Source organism: Ptychodera flava, chromosome 1 (assembly GCF_041260155.1).
Source record: "Ptychodera flava strain L36383 chromosome 1, AS_Pfla_20210202, whole genome shotgun sequence".
Taxonomy (NCBI): Eukaryota; Metazoa; Hemichordata; class Enteropneusta; family Ptychoderidae; genus Ptychodera; species Ptychodera flava.
In genome coordinates this window covers 12,085,963-12,100,700 of record NC_091928.1, presented here as the reverse complement: position 1 = coordinate 12,100,700, position 14,738 = coordinate 12,085,963, and the positions used below count along the sequence as shown (strand labels likewise).

The following is a 14,738-nucleotide window of genomic DNA, read 5'->3' as shown; positions in this document are numbered from 1 at the left end:
TTTGGTGAATTTTCTGAGCTCTGGGACATCAAAGTTTAACTTGATTATTGTTCTTATCAACTTGAATTCCACACCTCTAGGAGCAGCTTTCACCACAACGCATTCTTACTTTCAGTTTTAGTGAACTTTACCTGGTAGTAGCAGACATCAAAATATTTTTGTATCAAAGTATTTTTCAAATGATTCCTTTTCCAAAATCTCACTTTTCCATTTTACAGATGGATGACTTTGACCCGCTGTTTGTGACCGGTGAAGAGAAGGTACAAGAACGTCTGGATCAGGTGTTTATGGACACTGAGCTGAATTATGGAGATTACAGACTTGGAGATCGGAAAATTCCCAAAGAACACAGTGTTAACAGGGAAGCCATTAAAGAACAGGTGAGTTTGTGTACTTTTGCGCCTCTCTCTTGTTTTGTCTCTGAGTATCTCACAGTGTATGTACCCTGTATATATCCTTGCATGGTAAATTGTGTGTGTCAATGGTATTTTTGTCATTGCATCTACCACTGACAGATGCTGGATTACTGTGTCCTGAAAAACACACTTGTCTTTATCGTTGCTAGCAAATGCTGTGTATGCCAATTTGTGTGGGTGTTTGTACCACTACTATGTATGTATGTATGTGTGTGTGTCTGTGTGTGTGCATGTGTGTCTGTCTATCTGTCTATCTGTGTATATGAATGTATGTTTGTGTGTGTATGTACATTGTATGTTTGTACGTATGTGTGTATATACCGCTATGTATGTACGTATGTATGTATATATGTATGTATGTGGCCACATAGTCCGTACATACGTGCGTATGAATGTATGTTTGGATGGACGTATGGATGGACATGCAGATGTATGGCTGGCTCTTTTTGTACATTGTACAATTATATGTATAAATGCATGTTTGTAATATATTTAATATGCATATATCATACCTTATATGTATGTATGTACCAGTATGTATGTGTGTATGTATATATGTTTGTGTATATGTATGTATGTATGTATGTATGTATGTATGTATGTATGTATTTACGGTATGCATGTATGTATGTATGTGTGTGTTTGTTGTGAGCTTGTTGGTGTAACTGCTCAAACGTGTGCGCAGAACATTTGCTTTGTCAAAGATCAGACTATGTGTACTGTACAGTAGGTAAGTCACAAAACTGAACAAATATTTGTCTTGTTGCGTTAAATAAACTGGAATCTTTCACAGTAGTCAGTGATATAAAGTGCTACATTGTTACAGACAGTCAATTAGCAAGTTTTGCTCCGTCTGTTTTCTTTTTACCTGTGTACACATTCAGATCCAACCATTTAATGTAAATGACGGTGTACCACATTAGTGCTTCTTTCACACCCATACTTTGTAATGGCAACTGAGCCATGGCCAGTCGTATCACACAAAAAGCTCCTTGTTAGACTTTGTTATATTTGCAACATACTACGGTTGCCAGTGTCAGCAATTTACTGTTTGTTTGACGATGTTTGACCAAGGCGATAAATAGCCAGCCTCAAGGTCCGATGTAGATCCCGAGTTTATTTGGCTGGCTTCTGGCACGGATCAGGGAGAAAGCCGTGAGTTTTATCGGAGCATTTTGTGCGTTGGGTTTGTCATTGTTGTGCAGGATTGCTAGTAAGAACATTTCTCTGATGCCATATTGTGTGCAGATGTTGGAAAGGTATTTCATTCGCAATCATTTCTATTCTATGCATTGCTTTCCTTTGTATGCCTTTTTTTAAATGTTGGGATGGTAAAATATAGCACAGCTTGAAAAAAGAGGAGAAAATGCATTTGTCTGTAGACCTTCAATATGTTTTTGAACATTTTTGCAAAAGTAAGTTTCTGAAAAACTTTGACAATCTAAGATTGAACGTCAAGTTGTCAAATTAATTGTAAAGAATGTTGATTGACTATTTTTGATTGCACAGCTTTTCTTCTCATATTTTAGCACAAAATTATTTTGTTTTAGTCATGTGAGTTATTTCAGAATGTATTTCTCTGCCCATGTAGGATATATATTGGTACGGAAACTGTACACGGGAAAAATGCAGTTCTTAAAGACAAGCACTAAACTAATTCACAGTGCTAGGCCAAGTTCAGAATCATACATACTTGTCTTGAATTTTTAGAACTATTTTCAACTTGTTTCTCCAAGTTTAATTTATCATTACAGATACATAAAACTTTTATTGTCACTTTCAATTTTAAACAAGAAGTGAAAAAATGACCGAAAAAAGCAGAAATCTAGATATTTTTAGGTCACTCTTGTTTGTCGGATAGAAGATAAGTTGTTAAGCATGTCAACAATGGTATGTTATGGCAACTCTTGAGTTCATGACATTGGAAAAATCAATGCTTTATTCAAGGTCAAAGCTAGCCTGAACAGACAACCTGTCCAATTTTTCTGTCGTGACCTGCAGGGTTCAAGACCAAATGACAGACTCTCATAACAAAAGTGATCAAGTGAAGCGTATTAGTTTCACTTGAGCTCATCTATTTTTTCAGCTCTTCTAAATGAGACAGCTTTCATTGAAAGCCACAGTAACCACATTTACATCTGTCCTCTATGTCAAAGTGATGCTCTATTTTACCCAGAGAGTGCTTTTTGACTCTAGTTAATCTTGTGTGTTCTTTGTACTTGAGTTCAGCGTAGGCAAAGCAGTTTCTAGAAAGTGCTAAAGTGACTCATAGAAATGTTGGAAGTCAGAGAATACGCTTTTAGTGTGAAAAATTGTTTATGTTCAAGCATAGACTTTAAAAACGTGTGTTTCAAGGGAGCAACTTTTATCTTTTGATAATGTTGCTAGCGTTCGGTTTAGTATGTGTGACCCATAGTCATTGAAATCTTCTGTTAAGGTAGTATGCGCCTCGCAAGTGAAAGACTTATAGGCTTTTGCTCAAACTTTCCTTAAGGAATCTTTCAACCATTTTCTTTCAAAATCAAAAATAAAAATCAGGGGTCACCGTGCAAATTTTGGTACTAGAGAGGCAAATAACCCAAGATTTACCCATATTTAATATTCAAAATGGCGGCCATCCCTGTGTTAAATGTAGGGGAAAAAAAAAAATTTTTGGAATTTCGAAAAACTAAGCCAGTGAAAAGTTTTCTTACACTACGAGCATTAAAATGAACCCCCAATAGTGGTATATCAGAGAAGAATTGTAACAGTTTGAAAGTCCAAATATCTGCCCCGAGGCGCATTTTACCTTAATACACTTTTTCAGCCCTTTAGCCCTTTCACCATGTACATTTGGTTCTAATGGTATCGATGTGACAGAGTTGGACCTCTAGACTATGGAAAAAGGGGTGGAAGGGTTAATCAGGGAAATATATATAAGTTGCCCTTCATATCACCAAATATTACGGTAGTTGCTGGTTTGATCTCATCATGAATCAGTCAGTCCGAAGTATGCATTTCCGTCTTTTTCAAAAAACTGCTGTAAATTTCTGAATTCTATTGCAAATTTCCACAGGTACGGTTTCACAGTCAGAGGTACAAACAGCTGCAGGGATTCATTGACGATTCTTCCAGGCAGGTGAAGAAGTCCAAGGCGGGTACGCGACGCTCGCGACCGACCTCGGCACCAGCTTTCGAAAGACTACGCACATCACTATTTACATCCAACCTCAGGCAGAGACCAAACACCGTTGACCAGGTATGATTTGGAAATATGAATATTTGAGATTGTAATCTGCGCGGCAGACTTAATGCTGTGTTTTGGTGTTTCAATGTAAAACGTGTGCGCACAATCTTATCGGAAAAGTTTGCAATAGCATATAAGGTTCTAAGGTTGATGATTGTGTTTTTTGCAGTTTGATATTAAACACTAACGAACTTCCTAGCTTTGGAACAAAACTGCCAAGAAAAATGAATATTCCCATTGAACTATATAAATATTTTTTTGGAGATACAGTATTTTATAGACATAGAAGTGGATGTAAGGGAGAATGCCAACACTAGTATGTCAGTTCCGTCCAGTATTTCAAACAAAGCTACCTTAATGTTCACATGTTGTGTCCCTTTTTGAATAATTCTTTTGAATTTAGTAGTTCTACTCCCTATTATTTTGTCTCCTTTCTTTTTTCAAATGAAAATGATCCTCTGCTATATTGTGCAGCATTTCTTTTCACATCATTGGTGTGAAGCAGGCACATTTTGAGCGGTTTTCTAAAAAAAAATAAGACACATAAAATGATAATAGGTTCCAAATAGGATTTTTCTGAATTTAAGTATTTGTTTTCTCCAGCTTTCAAAAACAAATACGTTCTCTTCTCTGTGGAGTTTTTTCTTCATCCGATCAACCACTTGTTGTAGGTGGATCTAGTATCAAACTGCAATTGTTTTGAAATGCAGTATATCATCAGCAGTGTTGTTTATATGTTTATATGTAGATTGTTTTTTCCTTTCAGTATTTTTGTGTAGAAAATAGCTTTGCAATATTGGAACAGATATGATTGACAGTGTTTGCAAGTACAGCTGTATGTATATCTTTTTAGGGGTATACATTTAATTCTTCATGTTTGTTTTAAATATTGGCCCTTCGTGTGTGTGTCTCCGGCGATGTGTTTTCACCGTATTGTGTTTTGACAAATGTATGCGTACAACTGTGGATATGAGAGCCTGTAGTATCTTTGTTTAATACATTTTGTGAGTGATGGCACAAGGTATCGATAATCAAGTTCTTGCACGGGGCTTGAAACTGTACCGCAACAATGATTGTGCACCAGTGTCATCAAATTGGAGACTTTTGTCTTCGTAACGATTAAATCTAGATGCGTTGTGTGTGTACAGGTATATCGTCCATAAATCTGATCAATGATTCTTGCATCTGTTAAAAGAACAGCGAAGGAAATTGTGGATTTATATGGTCTTTTCTATTAAAGCTCTGATCACCAAATATCTTAATTAGATGCCTGAAATTAAATACACTGTGGCTCAAACCTTGGTTGGACAGCTAATGTTTTAACTGTACATAAAAATATAAAGCCAATAGAATATAATTTAGGCAACACTCAAAATCAACTCCAGCATAATGAAGTGGATTTGTACAGAAAGCCACGTTCAAGTGTTAAGAAATCACCGCTTTGATGACAGAAATATTTTGTTTTTATGGCAACTGTGTCACATCACAGTTTTTTGTGTAGATAGAAAGTCCTTGTACAGAGTTAAGTTAGAGTAAGTTAGAGGTTTTTTGTTTGTGAAATTATGCAATGAAGTTTTGAAATATTCAAATCCTATCTCTTTCTAAGTCGGTCACAAGGAAGCCAAGTGTCGATGCCTCTCTCAAAATATGGTAACACTTGTTAAGCATTTTGATACAGAGTTTTTCAATTGCAAAATATTTCTGATCATGAAGATCTCTACGCTAGCGTAGAAATTTATTTGCGTTGATCTTGAGCAGGAAATCAAATAACATACGACACTGAGGTGGAAAAAAGTGACAGCAAAGATCACGAAGATTGGGTTTGTGCTACGTACTTGTTATCAAGTTTGATATTTGAGCAAATAAATCACCGCAAGTTTTTATGTGTTTGTTTGTATCAGCCCTCTGCACAGATACTGGCTATGTTACCGCACCCTGTGATGTACCGGTACAGTGTGTGTATGTATGTATGTTTGTTTGTTGTTCATTTCTTCCAATGTAGATACAGTACCGACCAGACAGCTACAAGTCCAAGGAGTCGCCGCAAACAGAGAAGAAACCCCGTCCATCCTCCGCACCCATCCACGTCACAGTCTCTGCTGAAACTACTCAAACACACACCTCTGATTCAGAGGTTTGTCTCGTAAAATCTTTGTTCGCCTGTCTCCTTCTGTATGTTTATTGCACACACAATGTACATGTAGTTACGTGTGTTTATCACACATTGTGAATGTCTGTGGTAAAACATCATTTACATAACATTTTACATACATGCATGAGTGGCTCAAATACGTTACAATTGGGCTTGGTGCTTTCCATATTTTCTCCTTTCAGGAGTCACTGTGTAGTATTAGTCTTTGGTTTTTAAGGTAGTATGCACCTCCAAAGTGAAAGACTTAAACTTTTGCTCAAGCTTTCCCCAAGGAATCTTTCAACCATTCTCTTTCTAAATCAAGAATAAAATTCAAGGGTCACTGTATAAAATTTCGTACAATAGAAACAAAATTACTCAAGATTTACTGAAATTTGAAATTCGAAATGGCCGCCATGCCTGTGTTAACTCTATGGTGAAAAATGAAATTTTTGAATTTCGAAAAACTAAGCCAATGAAAAGTTTTCTTACACTCAGAGCTTTAAAATGAGACCCCACAAGTGGTATATCAGAAAAGAATTGTAAAAGTTTGAGAGTCCGAATATCTGTCCTCGAGGTGCAATATTCTACCTTAAACGCCCGAGTAGCCGTCCCTTTTGATATGTTTTCCAGTATATTTGTTCTGTGTATAAAATGAGTTTTCTCTTCACGCTCTCAAAAATATCAAAAATTCTCAGTGTACAGCTCATCAACCTATCAACACTCCCTATGTATGTGTGTGACGTCCAATGTTATTCGATAACAGCTGAATTTTAGTTGAGAAATCATTCCTCAATAATAACAGTACATGTTTTACAAATGCATTTTCAACATAGTTTAGGGGCTTGAGTGAGGAAAATTTGTGTGTTTTACAGAACAAAAGAATGGAAATATCATCAAAAGATACACGTACTGAACATGTAAACGGCTTCCATTGGCATGTGTAAATTATGTTTGTGCCATTTTAATGAGTAGTGTCTTTAATAGAAGCAGGTTTCATACTGTAGTCAGTGTTCAGCAATATAGTCACAATGCAATAATGTATTCATGGTCCATAGCTGTGACATTCGCCAATGACATCATAAAAGAGTAGATTGCAAATATATCATAAACAAATAGATTGCAACTATATCATTAATGAATTTATTTCAATTGTATCATAAATGGATACATCGCAATTATATAATAAATAGATAGATTGCACCATCATGGGCTTCAGATTGGCCACCGTAGCGTACCATAAATCTGCAAATGCATGTTAAAAACATTCAGAAATTCCATTCTCCAACAGACACAGACTTATAAACATACCAGCATCAGTAGACATCGATGTTAACTCAAACCAGCGCCTCGCCACTGCTCTCACGCAACCATGCGCAGCGCTGTAAAAACAAAGTAAACTATGCATGACATGTAGAGGGCTAGATATGAACCCTACATACTCTATGCTCTGTCAGAAGACAGCATTCCTGGAAGTAGAAAATCTCTCTCTTCAAATAAACTGTCAACTCAATATGTTTTCAATACTTAACATGGGTAAACCACCTTGTCGTAATTGGCTATCATCTTAGTCGGGTTCTGATGGTGGAGGTTTTCGTAAGCATATGTAAGAATTCAGTAACACAAAGCTACATTCACTGACTATCTGTGTCCATTTGCTGAAACATAGTAGTCTGTGACAGAGATTTGAGAGTTTCTCACAGTTTTGATTGACAGAAGTCAAAATCTGCAGCGCCTTCTATTCAGAATTTTGTCGTATCATACGCAAATGGGATACAGTTAATAGAAGTGGATGCAGCAAGCTTAAAATATTGTTTTCAACAACACAACAGAAACCAAATTTTTTCTATAAATTTTAACATGCATTTTCAAAATGATTTTTAATATGCTCCCTCTGTATTTGCAATATTTTTGCATTTTAAATCATTTTTTCCATATTTGGTCAGAGTGATGGTTTTCCAATGGACAGTGAAGAGAAGTTGAAGAGATTGTTAAATTACACCAAGAATAAAGGCAGACATGGTAAGTGCAGTGTCTGTACAATTCTTGAAAGTTCTTGAAAGTCCTTGAATTTTAAAGCCTCTTTGAAAATCCCGGAAAAGTCCTTGAAAATGAAATTAAGTCCGGAAAGTTCTTGACAATTGATAATCCACAAATGGCATTTATTGTTTAAAAAATGGCAAGATGATATGTCGTGAAGTAATAAAAATGAGATGTAAAATGGTTTCTAAATGATATATTGTAAAAATTGTATCTAGAAAATGGTGTTTTAGGCCTTAGAACATCCTTGAAAATTGCTAAAAAGTCTTGAAAGTTCTGGAATGTTTTGATATCTTTGTGATCAAAAGTTAACGATTGTGGGCCCTGTAAGTGTTTCTTTTCTTCCAATCTGAATATTCCAACCCTTTCTCATATTTTTTTCATCAAGTTGCATGGTTATAGCTAGAGTGTTTGTCAACAGTATACTGGGCATAAAAACTTTTAATCGTGTAGTCGTGTATTGTTTGTATAGACTTGTCTTGCAAACCATTCCAAAGTGGAAAAGAAATAAGAAGATTTATCATTTTGTGTATCAGAAAACAAACAAGTTGACTGACGTAGAGTTATCAGAAATTTGGGAATAATTTATTTCCAATGTCTTGGGGAAAAAATCTCAAATTTGGAAGTGCCATGTAAATTGTAAATCAGGTACAAGATTTGTTACGCGAGTCAATCTCAACCTGACCCCCCCGTATCCTAATCAAGGTAGCATGTGCCTCAAAACTGAAAGACTTAACTAATTTTAGCGCTGGAGATACAAATTATCCATACTGCCATTTGAAATTCAAAATTCCCAGAAATAAAATTATGTAAACTTTTGTTGATTGTTTGAGCTTCAAAATGGGACTTCAAAAGTGGTAGGCTAGAAAAGTGTCATACAGAATTGGATCCCCAGAATATGTCTCTGAGGCGTATGTTACCGTACACAGGAAATCCTTAATCCAAGGGATTGAACGCATCAATAAACTGACTTGGTTACCAACATCCAATAAAAAGAGGTCAGATTAACATCGGGGTGCATTTTAATTGACACAGCTGGGTGTCGTCAACTTTTTTAAGCCACCCATAGTCCCCATAAACTGTACACTATCCGATTCTTACTCAGGAAGGCATGTAATCTTCCCCAATTTGTTTTGAGAAAAAACATGATTAATGAGTTCTGATTTTCATGGCAGTATTTAAGCTGACTGTGTTTGCATATGTTTGTCGTAAAACTAAAAAAAACTCCCTAAGTTTCAAAGGTGATTCACATATGAACTGATCAATCTCAACTTCATTCACAGCGTGATGGCTGACACCATACTTTTCCCCATACACCAGTATTGTTCATGTCCACAACCCTGTTTCTTATCTCATCCCTACTTCTTCCAGGAATTCAATCAGCTCCATCCAGTTTATATGTTGAAGCCAGTGAGCCTCCCATCGCCGTCCGCATCATGTCACCCAATTCCAAGTTCTTCCGGCCTTTCCCTCCCAGCATGCAGTTTGGCACCCTGCCTTTCCGACCGCAGTCGTCGCGCAGCGAGGCAGAGTCGCAACAGTCGCTGCGTCCGTGGATGAAATCTGTTCCGTACCAGAGACCGTCTACACCGGCATGCATCACAGACACTGACATGATTGGAAGACAAAATTTGATTGACAGCTTACAGTATGAAATCGAAACACTGGTAAGAAATGATTAATTTGTCCTTTCTTATCCCTCAATATTTAAATCTTTAGTCTCTTTGCTGTCATCCCATCTGCCCCAGCTCTTGAAGTTCTACTGATCAAGTTTAACCTGTTCACCCCCACTTCCGTGTAAACAGGTCCACATTCACCATTGATAACAATGGGTTTGGGCCAAACCATGGTGACGAAAGGGTTAAAATAAAAAGTTGTTGCAGGAAAGGTTGAAAATGACTGATGACTCAGAGAAGTGAAATCCAAGTTGTGATTTACATGCACTGCTGTTATTTGCAGTGTGTTCAATTTGTAAGATATTTCTTTGGGCATAAAGCTGTGTGGATTATCAATCTCCACACAAAGCACCAGTAACAGGGATGTAGAAAATTGTTGTTACAGGTGACAAAAATAAAAGTACAGGTAGTTACAAGTAGTGTATGTGCGCATAAATTTTGTGTGAAATATCCTGATTTTTGACTAAAACCAAACTTTCACAGCTAGCAAATGTTAGCGTACAACTGGTTTGTTTTTTGCTGGCTGCTGTCTATTTTCTTCATCCCTGTACAGTAGGTACGAAGTCAACTACATAGAGGTTGCTTTGATATAGGTCAGAGAGTTGGGCTGACAAAATCTCAGCAGTTTTCAGAGAATTACAGCAAAATTTTTTCAAGTTGGAATGGCATTGAGGAAAAGACAGACCACACAGTTTGTTTTCTAACTTTAAAAGAATGGTGATCGTGTTAAAATAGCGGGTCCTCTGGGCGCTTACTTACGCAATGTCAGGTCTTACAATGTTTCTAATATGGGAAGTACGGTATCTTTTTATATCCAAATACAATGGAAGTAAAACCAGCTCACAATGATTTTCAAGGCAATATCTCACTTTAAATATTGATCACAGACCCTAATGATGCATAGTTCTTCCATTTAGCTGAATTAATTATTCATGATGGGTTCATTGTGTCAAGGGAGGGTGGAGGTCATTGACAGGTCGTAAATGGATTCCTGGTTGCCGTCTAATTAACCTTCACTGTGTTCCTATTCAGTCCAATTCACTTCACTGCACAGTTATTATTTATAGCCAAACAGGTGTACAATTCTCAGAGCCTCGCGGCGTCCCTCTTTTTAGATAGAGCTAGTTTTGGCGCATCGACGTTGCCACATTTCATGCGTGCTAGTCTGTTGTGTTGGTAGCTACTGCAAGTCTCCCAGACTGTTCAGTGCGACAAGATGTAAGTTTGTGTTTATCTTTCTTCACAAACCATTTCTCTTTATGTCGGGGAAAAAACTTTTAGTCATCTCAAACTTTCTCTGTGTTGAAGTTCCAGTGTTGTAAAAATGATAGTTTCATCACAAGGTACTGGAAGCGCGTACAGCAGATGTAGTATGTTAATATGTTTTCAGAATGGACTAACTCCCATTCCAAAGACCAGCAAAAAGCTATCAATTACCTCTGATATCCATCTCTGCCAGACAAAACAATTCTACAAAAATTTTGCAAATATGTATAATGTTAGAGTATGATGTTGTGTGAATGTATTGTTTCAGCGTTGCCCTCTGGCCGTTCGTACTGGCTTGAAACCTTTCAGAGACCCATCTTAAGGTCACAAGTAACTTTATACCGTATGATCTGTAAACTCAAGTATCAGTGTGTTTTCAGCGCAGAGAATAACTTCAAGATTTTTGTGCCGGGGATAATCCTTTTTAAGATTTTCATCACAGTGCCACTCCAAGTTATTTGTACTTCGGTGCAAACTCCTCCCTGACTGTCACTTGAAACGATGCAGTGCACACTGCACCCAGTGAGGAGAATGACATTTAACATTTTGAAGTGAAGTGGTGCGTGAAGTTGTGTCGTGTTACCATAGAAACTGTCAACGTGAGGTTGATTTTCAGCAGCAGAACTAAGCCATAAAGGGCAAATGTATGTAGTTGTTTGCCCAGCTCCTCTGCAATCGGTAGCTAAATGTAAAACAGAAATTTGAGAGAAATTTTGCGCTTTAATAGACATCGGGCAAACTCAGAGATATTTTCACAAGAGACCAAATGTAAAGTTCAGTGAGATTCTTATGAAGTTACCTCAACTGTGTTAATTACTGAGGAATTAGTTACTTTGAGTATCTGCATTCTTGTAAAAAATCTTCCCTCCTTTCTGATTAATTTCTGCAAAGAGAAATGATATTAAAGGGAAGACACATGAAATCTGGTGAATACTGAATTTGTTCAGTGCATTGCACCAACAAGAAATGTCTGATATTGTAAGCATCGTTGAATTTTGAAGTTTGATTTTATGTAATGGGTCACAGCAGCTGAGGTAGGGAATATAGTCAACTCACCTTCTACCATCGCATTGCCTCTTCCAAAATATCGTGCAGAACCAGGCAAAATTACTTTAATTGCAAATTCTTTTTGCCTATCAAATGTACTCTAACATCATATGCATAGATTTAGTAAGGGTAAAGAAAGTGAATTATTGTTCGAAATTTTAACTTTTCGTTTTAACAATATGGTTGCAACACTTTTAGTAAAGAATGGATCACTTTTAATCCTGATGAAAGTGGAACCAAGCTTAGCAAACATCTCCCACATGGGAAATAGAAAGAGAACTTGATTTCTGCCCGTGTGCTTTGTGTGTTTTGTCAGTCACCAGACTGTACAGTGAAAAGCACTTGTGTGTATAGACACAAGCAGTCCACTGTCTTCAAATGTCGTTACACAATGTGGATAGAAACCAAAAATAGACTGCTTCCAAGGTTTGCCTTTCCCATCAAGCAAACTCTGCATGAGAGATGCAGGGTAGACTTTCAAAACATTTTACAACCTGAAAAAGTTTTGCTTGTGAACACCACTTTGTGTTTGAATGTGGATTTACAGATTGTATGCGTGTTCCTTCACCAAATTTTCTAAATTTCCTGGATATTTAATGATTTTTGCCTTGCAATGGGAAAAAACACAATCATGTTTCTTCTCTTCAAAGTATCAATACATATGATGGGTGTGATATGTTCTGGAAGGAAAAACTAGAGTTTAACCCTCCCCTGTCTCCAGTCATTGGTTTAGTCTCATAGGTTTTAGATTCACGAAGTCATTTCAGAATTTATCACATTCTCATCTGTATTGGATAAACGCTTTTATTCAAATTTATTCACTGAGGTGTACATTGGTACCATTATGGAGTTGTCAGCAATCGCTACTCATCTCATCTGCGAGACTCTGCTCAACTTTGCCATACATCCCTCAAATATGACTCTTTATTAAAATAGTCTCAATCACTCTATGCAAGGAATGGGATATACCATTTTGATGCAGGGGTGAGCAGGCCCAGAGCTGTCACTTTGCTTTGCAACGTCTGTAAGATCAAGACACAAACATTTCACGCGTAGGGGGAAACAGCTTTCTGTAAAGAGGAATTCAAACATCACAAGCCTAGAAGCAGTTAATTTAAATGCAAATTAAACCACTCGTTCAATTAGGTAGACAGGCTTTGTTTCAGTGTTAATTAGATCAACTAAATTATTGGCTAGAAGGGTGTGAAATAATTACGGACAAAACGTTAAGTATAGGTATTTGTTCAGCACAAACACGTTTCATCAACCTGGGTAATTTTGGTACACTCTAAGTGGAAGCATCATAAAGGAGAGAGGTTTTGATTTATGCGACAATTGAAAGCTTGATCATTATTGGCCATTCCAGCTTTAACGAGGTTTTTATGGAAACAGTCGGGGCCACTGGCTGTTGCTGTGTGTGTGTGTGTGTGTCTTAGCAGTGGTATATTGATGATGTATGGGTCTACGTAATGGTTGTGTCATCCAGTCGTTTTACATGCCCCAAAGCTGTTGATCCACAGAGACCGTGGTCTCGTCGGAATTTTAGATGAGGGTTGCGGTTGCTAAGCGTTGAGTGCACATGTGCATTAACATATATAAGCTCGTCTTGGAGGTTTTCTACCACAGTGATATAGAGTGTTATCAGATCTGATCGCAGAACACTGGCTGCAGGTTCTTTCACATGTTGGCTGGTGTAGAGTGACATACTACGGTGTCTGCTGTTTTTTCTTCATGGTCAAGTTGGCACGGAAATATTTGATGCATTTTTTCTCCGGCTGAGAACTGAACAGTGCAGATGAACTGACTCTGTCAAAGCTTAGTTCCTGCTGTGTGTGTGTGTGTTATTGGCTTAGAGACCAGAGTTGCATGCGATCAACAAGCAGAGAGCTCACACGTTCCAACACGACCAGCCTGATGACATATTCACCGTGACTTTGAAGCGACACCTGCTATTCTGAGATCTTCAAAGGACTAAAGTCATGTTTTTTACGTAACTCATTGCCGCGATTGCCGCCAGGAGAATTTCACCCGGACTCAATCATCCATTGGATTTGAGAAAAACTGCCTGGAGTGTTGCACATTGTATGGAACGACACTTGAGACATAAACACAGTCCGATATAGACTAAACCTGTCAGAGATCATGTACAGTTTTTTTGTTGCCAGTCATCTGACCTAACCAGCTCTAATCCGTCACAAAAAACATTTTTAACTCAACTCAGCCACCAAATCTACTTAAGGCTTGCATTGTTACACTGTAAAGTCTGTGCAAATCTCGTCTTTGTCCGCGATGCCCAAGGTGAAAATCTTACATTTATACAACAATCCATTGTTACAGATTTTTTCAATATCTCTTGGTCTTTCACATTTTTCTATCCACTGGAATTCAGGCTATGTTTCTGTGCATTTCTGAAATCTCTATTATGTCCACTTGTTCATGTATTTACACAGAAAAGGAATTTTTGAATTTAATCCAAAGCTTACAGTATTGTGTTAGCCTTACAATAATTTTTCATAAGCTTCTTTACATTGTGTGGTTGGTTGTTCCCTCAGTACAAAGTTGATTACATTTCATTGAAGTAGGCATTTATGATAAAAGAAATAAGAACACACAAACAATATTTTCAAAAGAAGTGGATTTTTAAAATAGTGTTTTCATCAAATTTTACAATTCACTGAGTCTCTGGGTTTTCATACAGTGTTGTCTTTTTTTACATGCAAGATCCAACAAAACGATTTTTCCAAACAGTGCCACTAAATTAATATCGCTTTTTCCGACACAGGAAGAAAAGACCCTACAGGTCCTGAATGAAGAAATTGATGTACTTCTGCCCTCGTACAGAAAACGGAGAGAGGAGAGACTTCGCAATCAAAAGCCCCCACTGCCACCAAGAAAGGTAGAGTCAACTATGTCTATACAATTTACGACTTTCTCGT

At 37.3% G+C, this 14,738-nt stretch overlaps 1 protein-coding gene across 2 annotated transcripts in view; it reads left to right on the top strand.

The window, feature by feature from the left end:
* Positions 1-14,738, top strand: part of LOC139130202 (uncharacterized) — a 37,084-nt gene that overhangs the window by 16,709 nt on the left and 5,637 nt on the right. Inside the window, exons 8-13 of one of the 2 annotated variants that reach the window (XM_070695952.1) lie at positions 219-380; positions 3,472-3,654; positions 5,645-5,776; positions 7,720-7,795; positions 9,185-9,480; positions 14,585-14,698. In XM_070695952.1, coding sequence (XP_070552053.1) covers positions 219-380; positions 3,472-3,654; positions 5,645-5,776; positions 7,720-7,795; positions 9,185-9,480; positions 14,585-14,698 — 963 coding nt within the window. The remainder of the gene's footprint in view (positions 1-218; positions 381-3,471; positions 3,655-5,644; positions 5,777-7,719; positions 7,796-9,184; positions 9,481-14,584; positions 14,699-14,738) is intronic. The other variant, XM_070695959.1, reaches the window with a different exon arrangement.